Source organism: Fopius arisanus, unplaced genomic scaffold, assembly GCF_000806365.1.
Source record: "Fopius arisanus strain USDA-PBARC FA_bdor unplaced genomic scaffold, ASM80636v1 scaffold00055, whole genome shotgun sequence".
Lineage (NCBI taxonomy): Eukaryota > Metazoa > Arthropoda > Insecta > Hymenoptera > Braconidae > Fopius > Fopius arisanus.
The window spans coordinates 847,162-868,089 of NW_011887794.1; the positions used below are offsets into that span (position 1 = coordinate 847,162).

The window sequence follows — 20,928 nt, forward strand, 5'->3', positions numbered from 1 at the left end:
TAATCATGGTCGAAATAATGGATTTTTGCCTTTTTGTTTCCACATGGAAGGATTTGTAATCTTTCGACTTCTCCATTATATAATTTTGCCGGGAAATTACGTAGAACTGTATGAAACGTAAAAATACAAAGTTTTAAGATCACACTGAGAAATAAAAGCTTTACACTTTACACTATGCACATTGCATTTTGCATTTTACACTTTGCTCCCTGATGATTGGGAGTAAAGTGTGTGTAATTCCCGCCCTCGGGTGAGAAAGTTGCTGCCCAAGGTCAACCTTGGAAGCAATTTTCCACCCTAGTATATACAATTTCTCCCTGTGTGTTTCAAATTACAGGATCATAGGATAGTTAACTTTTAGGAAAGGGATTAAAATAAACGGATAGATTGTTTTTAAAAAATCTGAAATTTTTTTGAAAAAGTTGATACCTCCTAATATGGATTTGATCTGCACTGATATTCAACCCGATCCGTCGAGTAATTTTCAAATGGATTTTTTTCAAATATATCTGCAGATGAGAGATATGATCGAATCAATAATTCAAATGCTGTTGTCAAGGGGACAATAAACAAGTCTTTTGACATTATATGCTCGCGTACAAGGAGGGGAAATTAAATACATCGGATAATTCGTTGAGAGTCAACTATAAATCTTCGTCATGGCTACGCCACTACTGCAGAGTCGAGTCTTGTATGGTTTAAAAACCGATGTAATTAGTAACGCGCACTATATCACCGATAACGATATTCTATACCCCGTGGGGAATGCCCTGGCAATCCACAACTTTCACGAGCGTCGTCAGCGGCTGCTTCGCCTCCCAGAGAAGTACCAGATCAATATCATCGCCGTTACCCCGAATAAGTGAGTTGAAATTTCCATTTCAACAATTTATTTTCTGATAATTACGTGATTAACTGATTGTAATTATTCTATCATCGATAAGGAAATACGTGGCGATGTGTGAGGTAGGGGACAAGCCGATCATTTCAATTTACGACGTTCACAGTCTACGTCGTAGGAAAACCCTGGGTATTCCATACGACTGTCCGGAGGTAAAGAAATTCACCTGTGTGGCTTTCAGCTTCGACAACAAGTACCTCGCAGGTGTGACAGACCTCCCGGACCAGACGATGCTCTTCTACGCCTGGGAAAAGGGCAAAGTCGAGTCGTCAATTAAAGTCATCAATCCCCAAAACCCCTCCGCCCTCATCAGCCAGATATCCTGCAATCCAGGAGACATCGGACTCGTCGCTCTCGCCGGCAGATTCTCTTTCAAGTTTCTCACCTGCTCCGAGACCATTTGGCGTCCCTACGGTTTCTCCAAAACCGATAACCTTCTCATCTCCTCGATCTGCTGGCTCAACAATGATCGCCTCCTCGCGGGTACCGACGACGGGCGTATTCTCTTCCTCGAAAACGGCGATCTCAAGAGTATCTTCAAAATGAGCGACGTAACCCAGATAAATCTCAAAGTCCGAGAAGAATTTGTAATCTACCCCTCCACGGAGAAATCAGGTGAAGAGATACAGGGATTGGTATCGTTCCCCAAGGGCTTTGCCTTCGGCTACGGTCCCGGTAGAGTTCTCGTTTTCGAAAAGGACGGACAACACAAGTTCATCAACAAACACATCTTCACGGTGCCACGGCAGGTCACCAAGGATCCGGATTCCACAAAGAGCTTTTACGATATCAACTCGATCAGTGCGAATCCCAGCTCAGACCGCTTAATTGTTACCACCGGCTGGTCACAGCTATTTGTTGCCAAATTATGGACATCAGCACTCCTGTTGGATGTCACCTCGGAGGACCTGGGGATCATGGGGCAGGCGTTGCACCAAGGACCGATCAATAGCCTCTCGATGTGCGCTTGGAAGTCCATTTTTATCACCTCTGGAGACGACGATAGAAGTGTCAGAATCTGGGATTATGAGTCTGAAAACGTTGTTATGTTCAAACAGTATCAGGAGAATATCTACTCCGTCGCTCTGCACCCCATCGGTCTATTCTGTCTCATAGGGTTTACTGACAAACTCAGATTTATGACCATCTCCATCGACGACCTCTTGACGATGCAAGAATTTCCCATTCGCGCTTGTAAAATTGTCAAATTCAGCAACGGAGGTAATTTTTTTGCCGCTGTCAATGCCAACATCATTCACGTATACACGACCATCGACTTCTCCAGTAAATTTCTCCTGAAAGGACACACTGGAAAAATCAGTCACATTGTCTGGTCCCAACACGATTTCAAATTGATCTCAGCTGGATTAGACGGGGGAATTTACACCTGGGATATGACCACCGGCACCAGAATCGGTGAAATCATCCTGAAGAACGTCTCGATCAATGGCGTGGGGTTGACAGCCGATGCGTCATCCATCTACTGCATCGTCAACCATGAAATTAATAAAATTTACGAAATAAAAGAGGACGCAATAGTTCGGGAGCTCTCCATGACGAAGAATCAACTGACATCTCTACTCCTTGGTAAAAACGACTCTCTAATTTTTGCCACGTGTCCTGGTGGTGTAATTCTATCCTTCAAAATTCCTCTCTTGGAGGCCCTGGAGTGCAAGGACGTTCATATTCACTGCACGGACATCACCAATTTTTCTCTCTCATTCAATGAGCAAAATCTCATATCTGCAGGGAGCGATGGGAGTTTGTGCTTTTGGAAGGTGGTCTCTCCTGAGGCTACACCGGATAGTGATTACATGTACACCAGCGAGGTTCTCATCGGTAAGAATGATCTTGGGGAGAAAATTCAATTAATTGAAGAGCTGACCATCAGAATTAAAGAATTGGAGACTGAAGCCGCTTATAAAATGCGTCAGATCGAAGTGCAGCATAATGATAAAATGCGACAGGTGCATCAGGGATACTGCGAGGCCATTGAGGAGCTTAAAGCCAAGATCGATAAGTTGCACGAGGAGAGGACTAACGAACTAAATAACATCAATTTTGAAATAGCCAAGATGAAATATGAGCATGAAAAATCGGTCAAGGATATGGAGATCCGTTATGACAGCAAATTGATAGTTGAGTATGATAAATATTCGGCGTTCGAGGTGAAGAATAATCTAATGAGGGAGAGTTACAAAAGGAAAATTGAAAAAATCGAAGCTGCGAGAGTTAAAGAGCTAGAGGAGACAATCAAAACACATGAAGCACTGCTGCACGAAAAGGGGATTCAGTTGCAAGAGTTTCATGAGGAGATGTCCCACCAGGTGCGCATCCATGAAAGGATTAAGGATCAGATTGAGGATGATGCAGATAGGGAAATTGTGGAGATTAGATCTGGGTATGAGAGTCTGCTCTATGAAGAACGCCAGGCTAATTTGAAGCTCAAGGGGGAGGCGGGTGTGCTCAGGAATAAATACACTGCTAATCAGAAAGAAATTGAGGATCTTAAGAGGAATGTTAGTCACCTCCAAGATGAGCAGCATCAATACCAGAAGACTATTGAACAATTGGAGAAGGATGTGCGGGATCTGAAAGGGGAAATTAGCGAGAGGGATGCTGCTATTCAGGATAAGGAAAAGAGCATTTATGATTTAAAGAGAAATAATCAGGAACTCGAAAAGTACAAGTTTGTGCTGAATTATAAAATCGTGGAGCTGAAGAATCAGATAGAGCCGAAGGATGATGAGATTATGGAGTTGAAGGATAAAGTGCTGAGGATGGAGAAGGAGATGCTCACGATTCACAATGAGAATAAAAATCTTCAATTACAGATCAGTGATATGAGTGATAAGTTGAGTGGAGTGAAGAAAGAGGTGCAGATCGAGGCGGAGAAAAACAGAAATAATCAACAGCTGATGAAGAGAATTCAGAAGGACTTGGTTGATACTGCTGGTGTTATTCAAGAGCCCCATGCCCTCAAGGTCGCTGTTATGAATCTTTATAATCGATACAGCAGTGATGAGAAGCTGCAGAGGACTAGAGAGGCAAGTCTTGAGGTTGAGTGCGAACTTATCAGACAGAGGGATCACCTGGAGAGAACAATTGACTCGTTGAAAAGGCAATTTTCCCGGATGAAGAAAACTACATGAGACTGGATTCTTCATCATCAATGGAATGCTCAAGTTTTTTTTTTTTTTTTTTTTTTTATTTTCTAACCCTCTAATTGTACAAATAGCGTAATTTGTAAATATTGATAATCTATTCGGGCAATAAATTTCGCAAATATTATACAAAATATGATTTATTAAGACAATGAAAAAGGGAGCCGAATAAGGATCGATTACCTTAATTAAATAGTACTCAGATATAAATAGAATAAAATTTTAAGCTCAATAAAGAGACATAGAGGAATCAATTGTTTAGAATAAACCCGGAATAATAGCTTTTCGACCTTTGGGGTAATCGGAAAATTCTTTTTTGTAAGCTCGATGTTTTGCCAGGGCCCACACGCTCATTTGGTAAGCACCGGCGAATGCAAAGAGTGCAGCTGAAAGGAAGGAATTCGTGATTACTCGCTCGAGGAAATTTATTTAAATCGAATAATCGAATAATCGAATAATCGAATAATAAAATTCACCTGGAAGGCATTTAGTCATAATGGTGAATCCAATCCAACTGCCAATTTCGTAGGTGTAATTAGGACAGGAGACAGAATTGAAGAGTGATGTAAATGGATTACCAGTGGTCACTGGAATTTTTCTGACTGCTGTGCCTGCTGGTCTGAGGTCCCTCAGGGCCAGGTGAATACTCAGATTACCTAACTCACATATTACGAAAATTGCAAGACCAATTGCTGATGCAGCTCCACTTGGTTCGGTGTACAGTGGATGATTTACGTGATAGGCGACATACATAGTAAACAGCCAATAGTATAAGCAATTTTTAAATAAATTTCTGAGGGGCATCGTTGCATGACTGAAACGATGGACAAAAATCGTCTCGAACAGCCTCTTGGCGTAGTGAATTGTCCAGCAGACTGCAGCATAGCTGTAACAAATAAATTTATTCAATTTCAGGTAATAATGTAAACATACAGTGTCTAATGGAGAATCGAAAGACATTTTGAGAATGAATTATTCGTGGATTTATCGAATGGATGGGATAATTATCACTCACTGGACAACGGGCTTTGCTTCTTGATTGGTTTCTCCGTAGAATATCCAGGGTCGCGTGTACACCCAGATGTAGACAAACAAGGGTCCAGCATATTCAACCAGAAAAACTGTTTTCCAGCCGATTTGGGGGCCCAAGTCTTTATAGTATAGTTGCGAAGAATTACTGAGACCCAATGACTTCACTGTCTCAGAGTCTGACAATGACTTGCCTTTTGGATCCGTCCGGAGGCACTGGCGAGCTACGTAAGGGGCCTTCTTCTGTTTATTCAATTCTTTTTTTATATCACCTATTGTTGTGCTTTCGGTTACCTGTTAAATTATTATTCATTATTAATAATTCTTCGTCTTGACATAAAACTCAGGAAACTGACAGAATTATTCACACAATTGGCAAAAATGAGGGAATTTTTTTAAAAATATTTTCAAATATCACAAAAATGCATTAGTGATTCTTTTTTTATTTATTTTTTTAAAAGGTTCAATGTAATTGTTTACTCACTCTGACAGTAATTATGGAGTTTAATTTTTTTGCTCCAACTATTTCGATCTGTAATAAAATAGTTATCAATATTATTATGTACAAGTGTTTATTACTATGAGTTTGTTAAAATCATTTATTAATTGCCTCCATTTTCGCCGGATTCTTTGCTCGATCTACCCTTGACTAACAGCATAGACCGTCTGAGGTATGAGTCCTGGAGTTCACAGTTCATCCACGTCCCATCACTTCCGGTTAGCTCGTGTGGTGTCGCTGGGGCTTTGACAGCAAAAAATTTAAAAAAAGTACAAAGTCATTGAATATCCAATCATAATTCTTTTGGCTAGATTATTAAATTTATCAACGTTTATACCTTGCTGTTTATATCTTTATTCTTTTAGATTTTGCTAAACCGTAGAGATGAATACATAATTATTTTCCACCTATTTTCTCTATCTCGCGTGGACAAGTTTTTTCACTGATTTATCGGGCGAAATAATTGCTGAGTTGGAGAAAATTCAAGTGCCGATAATGAATTCATTGAGAGTTTTATAATAGTGACATAATGACCTATACTCTCTTGGTTAATAAACGATGCGTACATTGTTGATCTATCTGTTACTTCCGGTTGTTTTATCAGTCAACGAGATCGAACCCCGGCGCGTCATTTCATTCATTTCATTGAGTTAAAATACATAATAAATAAATAAAATTAAAATCTGAAAAATTGAAATTCTCATTAGGAAAAACACCATCGTGGCTTATTAAACAGAAATAATCCCCCATTTTTTTTTTTTTGTAAATAAGTTAGGGTATTATAAGCTGTTTGAATTTGGCGCGCCGGATGCCCCCCCCCCCCCGCCCCGCGCGTTTTGGGAAATGGTAGAAAATTGATAGAAAAACGGGAAAAAATGATATGAAAAAAAAGGAAAAGACAAATATTTGAAAATAGATGGATAAATATATAATATAAATAATCTCTATTTATATATATTTATAAAGAAAATGGGAGTAACAGAGTGAGAAGGTATTGTGGCTGTGTGGCGGCTGCTGCCCTGCGTACGTGGCATAAAACGTATCCACCAATGAGAACACTCCATCCATGAGAATAGGCGTATCCTACTGTCACACATACAGTACACAATCTAACAGTAAAATATCCAAATACGCACTAAAACAAATTCACAGCACAAGATTTTGTTCCTGTGTGTTACGGGATCGGCCATAACTCCCTCCGAGTCACCAAAAAGATATTCTCACCATTTACAACAGTGCAATTTTCAGTTGGTCTTTTTGATACCGTTGTAACATTTGCCGAAGGAGAACACGTATACGTGGATCAAAGAGGCCACCTTTAAGTCTCAACATCACTTAAATAAAACGTAACAATACTATTAATTGCTTATACTTTTACACAACTCTACATTTGTTGAGTTTTCATATTGATTATTGGTGTAACACGTGAGTTTCTCATATTTATTATTTATTTAATGAAATTTTGAGTAATTTTTTTAGAGAACGAGTCGATAAATTTCACTCGGATTATCGATACCCTCTGGCATTATCGTTTCGCCGGTTGTCGAGGTGAAGGTACAGTTTCTTTTGCTTTCCCATGGAATCTCGGGAATCTCAAGTTCGTTGAGTGCCGGTTCATTTTTTACATCTCACTTGAGATTTTTTATCGTTATCTTTTGGTGATTTAGACGATTACAGTGTTCGACGTGAACTTTCATCATTTCTTTTGCGATTATTCGATTTTGCAAATGGGATTTATCGGTTTTGATGATTTTAAGAATTGATAGCTGTGGAGACGACGTCTTCTAAGGATTTAATGGATTTTGTTGCGGACGATTTATTCATTGCTAGTGGTTTTGGAATTGTTCAAAGAGTTTTTGGAATTTCCAGAGCGAAATGGATCTGCAGACTGGTTTGATTTATGTCGGGGTTGTTGTCGTCTCGGCAGTAGTGATCTTCTTGGTCTCGATTTTGGGGACCAAAGAGAAGTCCTACGAAGAAGCTATCGCTGAACAGAGGAAGTTACCGGACGATTTACTTCTAGGTAAGTAATCTATCTATCTTCATGGTTAATTAATTATCGGGGGATATGATGGAGCGAGAGTGATTTCATCCGATGATTCGCCTAAATTTCCCATTAAAAATTCTGTATATTGATCTATTTAGCTGGAATTTTATTCTGGAAAACTGTAATTCCTCTTGATACTCTTCTTTCAACATTTACTCCATTTACTTCCATTGATCATTTAATTTCCAGGAAAAAAGGAAAAGGGCAAGGAGAAAAAGCATAAAAATAAAAGTGGCAAAAAGGTAAAGGAGAAGAAAGAGGAGAGAGAGGAGAAGGAAGAGAAAGAAGAAAAACCGGAGCACGTGCAATTTGAGGAGACTCCACAGATTCTACCCCCCGATCTACCAGCTCAGGTAATTAGGAATGAATTTAACTATTTGTAAGTAAATAGAGTAAATGGGGGTAATGGGACTCTGGCATGTGATAAAAAAGCCTGGGACACATTGTACTCTGCATGTTTTTCAGTAGCATTTAATAATGTTTGGCCTTTCGACGATTTTCACGGGTGAAATATGGTACGTCACTTTGCGTATCAAATGTTGCACATGTGGGTCATCCGGGATGACACATGTACAGAGGTTCATATCTTATTACATTTCTTTAGGGGGTAATTCATCTTTTCAGAAAGAATTACCAAGTTGAAGGTTTTGAATTCTTAACGTTATTCAAATTTTCATAAATTCAAAATTTACTTTTCATTCAAAACATTTTAATTTCTCAGACAGTTTTATATTTACACAGGTGAGCATCACTTCCATTTTTTGAATTTCCTCCATTTCTTTATCTACTTCAAACAAACTCGACAATGCGCTTGTCATTTATTTTTATTTCAAGTTAGATAAAACGACACATTTTTCTATATATTGCAAAATTCACCAATGACTCCAGTACAAAAACTCAAGACCCTCATCTCGGTAATTCAAAATTTTATCTCTACGGAAAAAAAAAGAAAAAAAAATTGCTTACGACAAAAAAAAAAACAAAATGACTGATTAATTATCTCAAAATGGTGCTCTCACAAGTAGTGATAATGATACTGTACTAAAAATAAATATTAATTCAACATTGAGGATTGAGAATAATTTTTATCAACGTAACTTGGGATTAACACGATTATTGGAACATTTTTCTACTGAGATTGCTTTCAGGAGGCATGCAAGAGTAATAAGAAGAAAAATAAAAGTGAGAAGGTTAAACCAATTCTTGTAAACAAGGATGAGTCGCCAGTTGTTGTGACCGACGCAATAGTTTCTCAAGCTCCATTGCCTGAGACTAATCATTTCGATATTATTCACCCTAAGGACGATCTTGAATTGATACGCTGTCACAGTGTGAGTTACCTCGAATGCCCCATTTTCATTTTTTTTTTTTTTTCTCCTTTAAATTTTCTGATGAATTACTGACAACAGCACGTATCACTGAAAAAATAAATAAATCCCGAGAATGACGCTTTCTCTCTCTCTCTCTCTCTCTCTCACACACAGAAAGAAAATTTGACCCAACTCACTCAGTCCGAGCCAGTGGTGAACAAATCCCCAAAGGAAACCCCGACCAAATCCAAAAAGGCCCCAAAGCCCCTTCAGAAGAAGGAATCGGTTGAAACAGATTCAGCAATTCCTCAAATCACTCCGGTCAACCGCTTGCCTACACAGTCACCTCTTCCAGCCCCTCTGAAGGAGTCATCTAAAAAGAACAAAAAGAAGAACGACATTCTGGCCCAGATTGGAGGAGAGAAAGATGGCATCAATGTTTCTCTCCTGATGCCCCTCGTGCAAAAAGCAGAACTGAGTCGTTCAGAAATCCAAATCCTCATCGATCAACTGTTGAACAAACAGCTGGACAACCCCCTGGAACATGCTGAATGGATAGAGGGTCGTACTGATCCAGTGATCAAGCTGAAAAAACAGCTAGCCGAGAAGGACAAAGCTCTGACTGAGGAGCACGCAGCTAGTATTACTTTCCAAAACAAACTTAAGGAGCTGCGAATTGAATTGAACTCTGAACGCTCACGATTGACCCAGAATTCAAAACAGCTTGAAGAGGCATTGAACAACAAGATAACTGAGGCTCAGACTCTACACACTCGTATGCAGCACATTCTTGAGAGTCATGCAGCAGAGAAACAGGGTTTCTCACGTCAGATCGAGCAACTGCAGTCTAAGGTGAACGAGGATGCTGCCATTATTCATAAAATGCAGGCTGATCAGGGACAAACTCAGGGTCATTTGCAGAAGGAGTTGAATGCCCAGCGTCAGCAGCTCGAGTCGCAGTTTGTCCAGATGAGGGAGAATGAGAAAGCTCTGCAGGCACAATTGGCTCAGAAACATGCCGAGTGCCAGGAATTGCAAAATGTCAATATGAATATGACACAGGATCTTCAGGCTGCATGTGAATCTAGCACTACTGAAATCGAAGTCCTTCGCCAAGAGCTCGCTATCATGCAGGAGCAGCTTATGCATGCAGAAGGACAACTGCATCACTACAAAGAGGCTGGGGATCGCCTTCAGGACATGGCTAGACAACTTGAGGAGTCACACCGTGCTCAGGCAGATTTGGATTTGCGTTTAAAGAATTCTCACCGACATGAACAGGATCTGCAGAAGCAAATTCACTCGCTCCAAGGAGAGATGAAAATGGTAAAGGCTGAGGCGAATGAGGCCTCTGCTCTCAATGGAGAACTCAATAAAGTGCAGGGAGAGTTGATGAAGCTCAAGAACGATCTGTCACATTCTCAGAGTGAGGCCAAGTCAGAGGCCGCTGAGATCACCAATCTCAGGAGTCTTGTTGCCGCCAGAGACGATGCGCTCGATCAGTCGCAACGATATCTCATCGAATTAGAGGCCACTATCCATGAGTTGAGGGGTGGATTGTTCGGAGCTAGGTCAGACTTGGATGAAATACAGGCAGAGCAGCGCACGGATAAGGCTGAGCTGAAAAATCAACAGGAGAAATTGAGCCAGGCCCATCAACAGGGGAGCAAGCTACAGGAGGAGAATTACAAACTGGTGCGACAAATTGGGGAGATGGAGATGGAGGTGAAGCAGTGGAGGGAGGAGAATGAGAGATTGGCGACGCAGGTTGCCTCGAGTACCGAACGCTCCGTGGGCGAGAGCAAGGAGAATGGAGTCGAGGAGAAGAGGGAGAGGGTCCACAATTTCGAGAGTGGAGTGATGAAGGAAAAGGACACGCAAATTGACGAGTTGAGAGCACAGTTGAGTAGCAAGGAGGTGGAATTCGAGAGGTTGAGGGAGGTTCTAGAGGGACTCAAGAGTGATGCCAAGAGTCAAATTGGGTTGAGGAAAAAGTTGGAGGAGGACCTTGAGGCTCAAAGGTCAAAGAACAACGTGAGTGATTTTTTTTTTTTTTTCCATTGCAATAGAAAATTCCTAGGAAATTTTTTTTTTTTTTTTTTTTTTTTTTTCAACAAGTCATTACTCTCCGTTCATTCCGCTTTGTTTTATTAGTTGTTTCAGTTGAGACTATTTTCGTGTAGTTTTTGCTTCATTAATCAGTTGAATAGGAGGAGTATTGGGGGTAGAATTCAGTTGGCTTCCATCACTTTTCAATTCTCATCATCTCGTCATTTATTGTCTCGTTTTTTTTTTTGCCTTTTTTTTTTGTTTTTCAAGTGAGTTATGTTAATTTTTTAATGATTCGGTCGCAGGAATTGAGAACAAAAAACTGGAAAGTGATGGAAGCACTTTCCGCCGCGGAGATGCGTTCTAAAAATTCTGGCAAAACCGTCGACGTAAGTCTAATCCCTCGACTGTACCTAATTCTCCAGAAGAATTAGTTAATTTTTGTATTTTCATAAATTTGAATTGAATTTAAAAAAAGTGATTGCTTCTTTAGGATGGTTTGGAGAAAATCAAGGCTGCAGAACAAGAATCCACTAAATCTCTTCTCCAGAGAATATTCCCAGACATAAAGATCCAGGAAAAATCATATGATAAATGGTTGACTACCTTCGAACAGCGTGTCAGTGCTCTATTAACACAAGCTAAACCGAATGATATACAAGAGGCAAACACAGATGTGGAAAAGCAGAATAAAAATCTGCAAGGCATGGTCTCCCACTACAAACAGATAATCATTGACACAGAGGGAATGTTGAATAATCTTCAGAGTCACGTAGAATCTGAAGAGTCCAGGTGGCAGTCGGAGATAAGACTTAAAGAAAATGAGATTGCCAATCTCAGGGTAGAACTTAAGGAACTGCTGAGTAAGACTAACATTTGCGACGAGGTAAGTATTTCTTATGAATTCTATGCATTTATCTTTCATCTAAGAGCCATCGGTCAAAATCAAGGGATAAATCTCATAATTCTGTTCATCCAATGTATGCGGGGAGAACAGACTAATGAAAAAGAGGATTTGACTTCAGATGACAGTGATGGAGTCGAATTTGCATTTAGCTGTATTGAAAAATCCCTCCCTGCAATGACGAGTGAGGTATAATTAGTGTAAAGTGGGATGCACTGGGGACGTTGTCTTTTCTCTTTAGTTTCAATGACATTTATTCTTGATTTGGAGCACGTTTTACGGAATTCATCGGTAAATTGTAATTTACAGCTTCAGAAGAAAATATCGAGCTTGGAGTCGCGTTTAGCGGCAGAGGAGGCTCTCAGGACGGAGGCTAAGGCTGAATTAAGTGCATTCAAATTAACACACTTCTCTGTCAAAGGTGGTGTTGTCAATCTTGCACATTTAGAACAACTTCAAGAGGTAATTCACACAACGAATTGCATCTCAATATGACACGTTATTTACTCTATTGGAGATATTATTTTAATTATTTAGGAAAAACAAAGACTAACACTTCACTCCGAATCAGAGAAATTGAGCTCGGTTGTAGAAAAAAATGAAGCTGAAGTCACTAGGCTCGAGGTAAGAATCAGTTCATTTAATAATTTATTAAATGAATAACATAATTTATTTAATATTCATAACAATAATAATATTTAATAATTAAAATATGAAATTTACTATTTAATCTGCCTCGAAAAATTTGGTTTCACTCGACAATCCATTGATAGCTTGTGTTTTTTATTTTTCTTTTCATTTTAGGAAGCAGCCAGCGGTGCTAGTAGTACCCCAGATCAATCAGCAATTAATGGTCCCCTATCAGACGCATCAAAGCGTGAGGTTCGTATCAAAGTTATGATATCCTTGAGATAATCACCATCAAATGAACGGCAATTATTTTAAGGAATAAACTAATCAATTAATCATATTTTCTCAACGATTTGAACTGCTTATTAACGTTTGAGTCATTTGTAATTGCCAAACATTCAATCAATTATTACAAATTAATAATAATATCTAACAGTAAGATTATGTTAACTATCCCCCCTGATCTTTGATGATCCTCAAATACACGCAGCTAACAAGAACTTGGGAGTCACTGATAGCTGCTATTGACAAAACGTTAATCAAGGGTGCTGGTAGTGATAAATGTACAATAGACGATAAAAATATCATTCAATCACCGCAAGAGAGTGACACCGGCTCAATGACCTCTGAATTAAATACAAATAATTTTCATATGACGGGTAATGACACACAGACTAGCTGGAATCCTATGAATGGCCAGCAGCAAAAAAAACACAAGAAAAAGAGGAAGGTAATGAGATTCAATGAATGAACAACCATGAGAGAAGACTTTTTCTTTCGAATCTGTTTTGTTTTCGTTGAAAATTTTTAAAAAATATATATTTTATTGTGGTAATTCCATTGGTTATTTCGTTGGCATATCTGTTCTTTTTTCATTTATGTTTTATTTATTTTTTTTTTTTGTAGAATTATCAATTTTGATATGCTTATGTTGAAAATATTCCCTAAATTTCATTTTACAAAAAGAAAAATGTGATGTCTCGCAATTCTCTAGATATTATGAATAAAATTTTGTCATTGAGTAGAGCTCGATCTTCTCATTCTGTTTTTTTAATTTCTCGTGTTATCATCAATTAATAGAAATTTGCATGTTATTATCTGAAGGAAATGGGTTAGCTTTGTTTTTCCTTTACGTCTCTCTTGATTTATCTATGAATCTATCATGAATCAATGAAAGAGTGCTGCGTCCCAGTGTTTGACTTTCTACCAATAAAAAAAAAAACAAACAAAAAAAAAACAACCATTACGGTATATCAGTAGAATTGAACTGCTTCGTGCAATGGGGAATTTTGAAGATAATGTAGAAATTAAGTAGAAATAATACGAGTCGTGAATAGAGAGAAATAACGAATGATCTTTCCGTTGTTCTGGCAGTCCACTAAGAAAGCTACGTCAAAGCGGCGCAGATTTGCAGGTATGACAAAGTTATAAAGAGATGTTGAAAGTTTTTCTCATATCGTCGTTTGAAAGGGGATTTAGACAACTTTTCTAGAGCCACATAAACAGTTTTGTCGTTTTTTACGCTATTTTTTTTTTTTTTTTATTCATCTTTATTTTTTCATTTCATTTCACTTCCTAATCAATAGTTTGAGGCCCTCATTGCAGTTTCATTGCGTAATTTTGCTTTAAAATCAAGCCACTCTCAGTTAAAATTAAGTGGACAATTCTCCAAAGATTTAAAGTCCGAATTATCATTGATTTTTATTTATTTATTTGTTTTTTTAGATTTGCTTTAATGTTAAAATTTGGAATTTCTAGTTTTCTACGTGAAAACATGAGTATATTATTTTCCAAATTTAGGGGAGCAAGTATCGTTCGCTTTCAATGTTTTTCTTTCAGTATTTATTTATTTTTAATTTGCTGTTGTTTCTTATTTTGTCCATAGTACTGAGTGCGTTTGGTACCTTGATTATTTCGAACATTTTCATGGATGAATTCATGCAAACATCAATTAACATTCATCACTCTAGGATGAATTAATGATTCGTTAACTTTCTCGAGACCCTTGGTAACTGATGGAAGAAAATTGTTACAAAATTCGCTGACAAGAGAGTGGCTTTCACTATTTGCTTGATATTACGAGAATAACATCAGACAAGATTTGAGAGGTTTTGGTCTGAATTGTTTTACCGATAGAAAATTATTATTATTCGCTTTGAGGTTTATGGGCTTTTGAATAAAATCGACAGGAGGAATTAGTTTGATTAATCAGCAGATAGTTAGATTAGAGATTAAAACCAGAGGTCAGGTGATGAATATTTTAATAAAATCTGTAAATAATTAATGAGGACAATTATTGGGGTGAAGTGCAAACACTGGGGCGAAGGGTACATTGTTCATCCACTGAATTTTTTAAATTCATCTGGCACATTAATTTTTATATTCACCTTAACACTTATTATTCTCTCTCATTTATTTATTTCAGCAATCACTATCTCTAGAGATTCAATATAATTGATTTGTAGAAATTGTATTTTTTCCTATTTATGTTTATCAAGTGTCACTCGAGTATGAATCTTTTCTCCTTTTACAATAATTTACATTTACTTTTCACTGAGCTTGTGGAATTCGATAAACCAAACTTGTTCTAGTAGTCAGCAAAATGTTTGCTTTGTATTCCAGTTGGAATACAATTTATCAAATTTTATTTTATTTTCGTAACACAAATTTTAATGCAAAACCAATTTATTTTATTTGCTTTCTACTTGTATCCTTTCTTGTCGTCCATTATTTTCCATTGTTTTTCTATCCACCTGAAATTAATTGTCTTGATTATTAATTAATGCATCAAGGGAATGAGTATCTGTGCACTTGAAACAATATTGTAAAAGTGTATATAAAATATATGGCGGCATTTTTTAAAAATAAATTTAATGACTATTCAATTTTTCAGGGTGGTTCAGGAAAAAAGTAACATCTAGAACAAAACCACGCTAATGAAGGAATGTAACTCGAGAGTTGGTAGAAAATGCGATAAAAAAGACTAATATAATAATTGAATATTATTGAATAATGTTTATTATATAAAAAATATCATATTTTATTATGTGGAAAAAGTATAAAGGAAAAAACAAGCAACAGGCGTAGGTAGATGGAACGGGTTCAACACTAGGGATTGGTAGACGAGCAAGCGTAATTGAAAAAAAAAAAAAAAAAAAAAAATCAAGGAAAAACCACCAAAAAAAAAAAGAAAAGAAAAGTGAACATCACCGATTTTCCAAACACCATTTGCAAAAACTTCTCTTCTGAAAATTACTCATGAATAAATAATCGCAATGGATTGGATTATGAATTACAGATAATTCATTGATTTTTCTTTCACTTTTATCAGTAGACTTGACAAATTGCCAGGATTAGCGATGAGAATAACCTTTTGAAGCTGAGGGATTGAATCCAATTTTTATAGTTTTAATTGCACTAATTACGAAAATCAAATTGGATGTTAAGTAGTGAAGGAGTATTTAAAAGCGACGATAAAGTCGTGTCAAACAATTCTCATTTATTTTTTCATTATTTGGAATTAACGATTGAGCATTACGGAGTAATGATAAATTCTCTAGCCTCATGATTCCAATTATCTCCACAATTGCCGTAATCGAAGAAGTAGTTTAACAATTGCACGTGCAATATAGATGATGTAACAAAAATGAACCAAGAAATGAAATTGATATAAAATTGATATACAATATTGATGAATAAAATTGCAATGGATCGAAGGAATTCGGTAAAGTTTGCGCCCAAATGAAAATCGAGTAAAAAATCATCTGCGGGAAATAGATTTTGGTTTTGTTGATGAAAGTGCTGCGTAATAGTCCAGAGTAATTCCTTAATCATTGAAGGTTTTATTAATTATATATCTATTTTTCATCGTCCTAAAAAAAAATATTAAAAAAATAGGGAATCATATCAAAAATGCCAAGTAACTGATGATTAATTGAAACTGGGGGAAATGAAAACTTGTTTTGGGATTGAGTGAGATGAAATTATTTTTAACACATTCTTTATTATTTTTAAGAAAAGCCAAACTACGTTTGTTACGTTCTGAATACTCATACAAAAACTATTAAAAATTCTTGCAGATTCATTTGATGCCTTCATGTCGCTGAATCTCAAAATGCGAAAGAAATTAATTAATTTAGAAATAGGCTGATGAATACGGAGACTCTCTCGATAATTTTCATAAAAATCTCGGTATTAAACAAGAGATCGTAGGGAGATGGTCTCGAGGATTTGGTGAACATAAATGCGTGAGAAGTTCAATAGCACTGAGAATTTTTCGAAAAATGAAAGGAAAATTCACTGTGAAAATTGTAAATGTCAACTTTTTAACGTTTACCAACACTACCAGACCCTGCTGAAATTGAAAATTTAATGAAAAATTGATTAAACAGCCTAAATGGATAAATAATATAATACAAACTGATGGCTATTATTATGATGAAATAAACATTTTTTCATTCAATACTGTACTTATTTTATATACATTTTATATACATGCAGAATTAAGGGAAACAAAATATTAATGAAAAATAATTAATTGTAATTCGATTGGACAGTGGAGATAATTATTGACGAATTGAATGAACGAAAAATAAATTGCCAAGCTGACAGTTTATTTTAAAAACCCACTGGAACAATCAATTTTTTTCTCCAATCGAAGAGATTATCTTTTTATTCCCAATACGAAACGAAAGAATATCCCAACAAAAATGCATTTTCACACTGCACCATAACTCAAAACCTATTATCAGTTATCTGTTGAAAGCATTAAAAAATGAAAGAAAAAAGAAGAACGATAAACTCCACAATAATATTGTTGAAAATTTTAATGAAAAAACACCATTGGTCAGCCTTACTGAATATGATAATAAGGGCAAATTGTGGTAGCATCTTATTGTAATGACAGTTGCAATACATAGCATTAAATGAACAAAAGAAAATACTAATAATAAAGTATATGTACCCTGCAGTATTGATTTATTCTTTTATTCACCATTATCATTGAAATAATAACACGGTTAATTTCTCACATATAAAAAAAAACAATATTTAATAACTCCAGGTCTATCACAGACTGATTCGCTTTCATAATTCGCAATAAAAAATACTTGATGCATTTGTTCACCTATTTGAACATGTTTTGTAAAAATCCAAGGATGTAGCTTCCCAGATCCTCATCCTGATTGGTCCAGGACACGTAGATAATCTTCTGATCATCCTCATCACCCTCTACCCTCACCTGAACCGATTCAACTGAGATTGATCCCTCGATAATTTTCAACTGCCATCCCTCGAGTTTGTCCTGCAGAGGTGGGAGGAGTTTGAGGGTCGTCGCTTGTGGAGGATCTGGATCCCTCACCTGGACAGTAGAAGTGAACCTGACGATGTGCTTCGGAATGCCAGCAGCCTTGGCTGCCTCATCAGAATCCACGAGGCAAACACCATCCTCCCTCAGCATCAAAACCGAATGAAGAAGTCTTCTTCTCTTTGGATCTGGTGGTAGTGCTGAGTACTTCTTGGCCTCACCCTTTAGCAGAGCTAGGGAGGCATCAACTGGTACTTTAGATGTCGTCGTGATAACACATGTCTCTCCATTCGCTGGATTATAGCAATTCACCCCGTACTCCTGCTTAATCTTCTCCTTCAAGTACTCCATCTTTGCAAACTCACCATGAACAAGCATGACATTCTTGGGCTCGCAGTATTGAATTAGCTGCATGATACCCTTGGCATCGGCATGAGCTGAAAACGACATATACTCCACTGCCATTTTCACCTCGACAATCTGACGATTCTCAAACTCAATCCGTTTAGCTCCACTCAGGACTTTGTGGCCGACAGTTCCCTGAACGCAGAATCCTGGCATTATCACCATATTTAGCTCATTGGGTGCCCACTTTTTGAATATCTGTAGAGAGAGGCCAGCGTGGAGCATTCCTGGAGTTGCGAATACCACCATGGCACCTGGATTATCAATATAGGCTTTGTCAAAGGGCTTAATGTGCTTGAAATCAAACATATTCCTCTGGACAAAGGTTTTCTTGATTTTCTGATTTGTCCAGGTGATAAACATCTTGTAATAGTTGTTGGCTTTCTCGGTAAGCCCCAGGGCGAAGTAAACAGGCACCTTGAGATTCATTCTCTCCCAGTATGTCTCGAGGAGTATACAAAGCTCTTGGGCCCTTCCCAGGGCAAACACTGGTATGAGAATTTTTCCCCCTCGATCAATGCACTCGTGAACCTTCTTCAGAAAATCACGTTCTCTGCAGCGTTTAGAGTCTCTGATTGTCGTTGCATAAGTCGATTCTGATATTAATAAATCTGGACGACATTTGTCAATCCAGGCAGCCCCCAGGTGTCTGTCTGGTGTCATGTTGTAGTCACCGGTGTAGACTATCGATTGGGTACCAACTCTGATCCAGAACATTGCAGCACCAAGCACATGGCCTGCGTAGTACGCTTTAATTTCTAATTCAGAATCCACCATCACTGACTGATGAAGTGTCACTGCTATCACCTTCTTCATACAGTCTTTTATCATTTGAGATGTGAAGAAGTTGCTCTCGCCCTTCCTCTCCACAGCGACTTTCCTCATGTCCTCGAGGAGAATGGGAGCAATCGCTTTTGTGGGATGGGTCATGTAGATTGGGCCTGTGTAACCCACCATTTCTGTGTAGTATGGAAGGGCCCCACAGTGATCTAAGTGAAAATGCGAGATAATAACGCAGTCGATGTGATTGGTCGTGGGTCCCTCCGGAACGATGTAGGAAAAATCAGGAAATCTTCTTTCGTCGTTGAACCCCATGTGCATTCCACAATCCAGCATTATGTTTTTTCCACCCATTGATACCAGAATGCAACTTCTTCCCACGTCTTGTCCAGCTCCCAATGGAGTTACTTTTATGTCAGGCATCTTTTTACTATTATTTTACTCGTAATCGGTTTATGATAGATTGTAATAAATAATTGTACAATTTTACAATTTTGCAAATAGCACTCATTAACCTCAATGTTGCACAACGTTCGATTAATATATCCTGTGTACCATCAAAATTCAATTGAAGAGAAAATAACCAACTGAGTTTAATTATTTCGCAATGTAAAGTTATTTTGTATTGAATAGAGGACAATTGTTTTCTTATAGAATTAATATTAATTCACCGGTCTGTGACGGTTAACAGAATGGCCAATGGCGTGTTGGTTACCGTCGAGATACACTTACACCATTTGCCCGCCGGCTGTGTGCTGTTTAAAACAGTACGAAAAACGATGAACCATAATAATCAATTGCTCAAAATATTTTTGAACACCATTCACGTAATAATGAAAATTCCAGGAAAAGGTGAACAGATCTTAGTTACGGAGCGCCCGGCGATTCATAATAAGGGTGAGTTAGCCCTCAGGGCGTGATTTGGAATTATTTTCACTTTTTGACCAAATGGTACTTGGAAAATTTCAAAAAAAAATTCACCATTCACGAAATTAATACTCTCCACTGACAAATTCGAATCCAAAAAATATCCACCAGGACCACACTGATCTCTTGCTAAAAACCCTGAAATTCCCACAACACGACACCGACCCACACTCACGATCTTTTTCCCCGGATATCAACATAGTCCACTAATGATTTTCGGTTTTCACGAAGCAATATTGCACCAAAAACAATGTCGTTATCAATCGAGGATGTTATTAATACTACGTCATATCCACTCCCCCACAAAAAACCGGGAAAGTCTGATTTTTCTCACGATTTGCCGCCTAATAAAATGGCGGGATCCGGAAATTTTGGCGGTTTAGCAAACACGTTAGAAATTCTCTGTTGCCGGTCCCGCGTCGTTCTTAACAGACGAAGGCGCATTCGCTTGGAGTGTCTGCGCATGGCAATGCCCGTAGCCTCTTGTGCGCATGCGTGGGGTCTCCGACGCCCCACCATCTTCTGGCATAGTCCATTGTTCCCTCGCTTTTCGGTGAGCGAGGTGCTCGGCTACTTTCAGTACGTGAAATTCCTCGGAAATCGCCGGGTATAAGAGCATAGACATTATAATACGCGGATCGTCAAACAAAACCGCCGGTGTTGACGACAAACGTGTAGAAAATCGAGGGAAATAACGTATTTAGTGAATCTTGCAGTGAGCTTGTGATAAGACAAAGGATGTTGGGGGGCATTTGGATTATTGGAAGTGTGTGACGATTTGTCGTGATTGTCGTGATAAACTTTGAGGGCTTTGTTGTTGACCTTCAGCCTTTGTTTGAGGACATGGTGTCGTCTCGTGAGGCATCGAAGAAATTTATTGAGACTTTTGGTGACATCGGATGTGTTAGAAATTGTTTAGTAATTGTTGTTACTGGAAAAAAACAATATGGCGGTCAGCCCGTGGCTGGTGTTCGCCAA

General features: G+C 38.0%; 4 protein-coding genes across 9 annotated transcripts; 2 read left to right on the forward strand and 2 right to left on the reverse strand.

Annotated features, from left to right (window-relative positions):
- The first annotated feature begins 11 nt into the window (after positions 1-11).
- On the forward strand, positions 12-4,234 carry tous (testes of unusual size). The gene is made up of 2 exons (XM_011307724.1): positions 12-862; positions 945-4,234. Exons 1-2 carry the CDS (start codon positions 660-662, stop codon positions 4,051-4,053), a joined length of 3,312 nt encoding a protein of 1,103 aa, XP_011306026.1. The 5' UTR covers positions 12-659; the 3' UTR covers positions 4,054-4,234.
- On the reverse strand, positions 4,188-6,173 carry Sc2 (trans-2,3-enoyl-CoA reductase Sc2). Its single transcript, XM_011307723.1, has 6 exons — positions 5,931-6,173; positions 5,705-5,836; positions 5,579-5,626; positions 5,081-5,388; positions 4,542-4,951; positions 4,188-4,451 (listed from the first exon to the last, which is right to left on the reverse strand). Exons 2-6 carry the CDS (start codon positions 5,708-5,710, stop codon positions 4,324-4,326), a joined length of 900 nt encoding a protein of 299 aa, XP_011306025.1. The 5' UTR covers positions 5,711-5,836; positions 5,931-6,173; the 3' UTR covers positions 4,188-4,323.
- A 413-nt stretch (positions 6,174-6,586) lies between these two features.
- On the forward strand, positions 6,587-16,018 carry alt (aluminum tubes). 6 transcript variants are annotated; one of them, XM_011307726.1, is made up of 13 exons: positions 6,588-6,939; positions 7,073-7,147; positions 7,463-7,616; positions 7,830-7,993; positions 8,789-8,971; positions 9,125-10,984; positions 11,305-11,388; positions 11,493-11,885; positions 12,213-12,365; positions 12,441-12,527; positions 12,708-12,785; positions 13,024-13,263; positions 15,427-15,722. In XM_011307726.1, the coding sequence occupies exons 3-13, from the start codon at positions 7,469-7,471 to the stop codon at positions 15,445-15,447; spliced, it is 3,411 nt and encodes a 1,136-aa protein (XP_011306028.1). In that variant the 5' UTR covers positions 6,588-6,939; positions 7,073-7,147; positions 7,463-7,468; the 3' UTR covers positions 15,448-15,722. The 6 variants fall into 6 exon arrangements, with proteins under 6 accessions (XP_011306030.1, XP_011306028.1, XP_011306031.1 ...); XM_011307729.1 differs by lacking the exons at positions 7,073-7,147; positions 13,024-13,263 and adding an exon at positions 13,908-13,947 and having other exon boundaries at positions 6,588-7,018; positions 15,427-16,018; XM_011307725.1 differs by lacking the exon at positions 7,073-7,147 and having other exon boundaries at positions 6,588-7,018.
- A 1,464-nt stretch (positions 16,019-17,482) lies between these two features.
- On the reverse strand, positions 17,483-19,759 carry IntS11 (integrator complex subunit 11). The gene has a single exon (XM_011307731.1). The coding sequence runs from the start codon at positions 19,444-19,446 to the stop codon at positions 17,659-17,661; it is 1,788 nt and encodes a 595-aa protein (XP_011306033.1). The 5' UTR covers positions 19,447-19,759; the 3' UTR covers positions 17,483-17,658.
- Between the last annotated feature and the right edge of the window lie 1,169 nt (positions 19,760-20,928).

What these genes read in the sequence shown, in the direction of transcription:
- Sc2 (XM_011307723.1), bottom strand. An exon ending in GAAGCAAAGCCCGTTGTCCA is followed by an intron (nt 4,952 to 5,080) that starts GTGAGTGATAAT and finishes TATTTGTTACAG; the next exon opens with CTATGCTGCAGTCTGCTGGA. An exon ending in TATGACTAAATGCCTTCCAG is followed by an intron (nt 4,452 to 4,541) that starts GTGAATTTTATT and finishes CCTTCCTTTCAG; the next exon opens with CTGCACTCTTTGCATTCGCC.
- tous (XM_011307724.1), top strand. Translation starts at nt 660, where the DNA reads ATGGCTACGCCACTACTGCAGAGTCGAGTCTTGTATGGTTTAAAAACC. An exon ending in ATCGCCGTTACCCCGAATAA is followed by an intron (nt 863 to 944) that starts GTGAGTTGAAAT and finishes ATCATCGATAAG; the next exon opens with GAAATACGTGGCGATGTGTG.
- alt (XM_011307725.1), top strand. Translation starts at nt 7,469, where the DNA reads ATGGATCTGCAGACTGGTTTGATTTATGTCGGGGTTGTTGTCGTCTCG. An exon ending in AGACTAACATTTGCGACGAG is followed by an intron (nt 11,886 to 12,212) that starts GTAAGTATTTCT and finishes TGTAATTTACAG; the next exon opens with CTTCAGAAGAAAATATCGAG. An exon ending in AACACAAGAAAAAGAGGAAG is followed by an intron (nt 13,264 to 15,426) that starts GTAATGAGATTC and finishes TCAATTTTTCAG; the next exon opens with GGTGGTTCAGGAAAAAAGTA.
- IntS11 (XM_011307731.1), bottom strand. Translation starts at nt 19,446, where the DNA reads ATGCCTGACATAAAAGTAACTCCATTGGGAGCTGGACAAGACGTGGGA.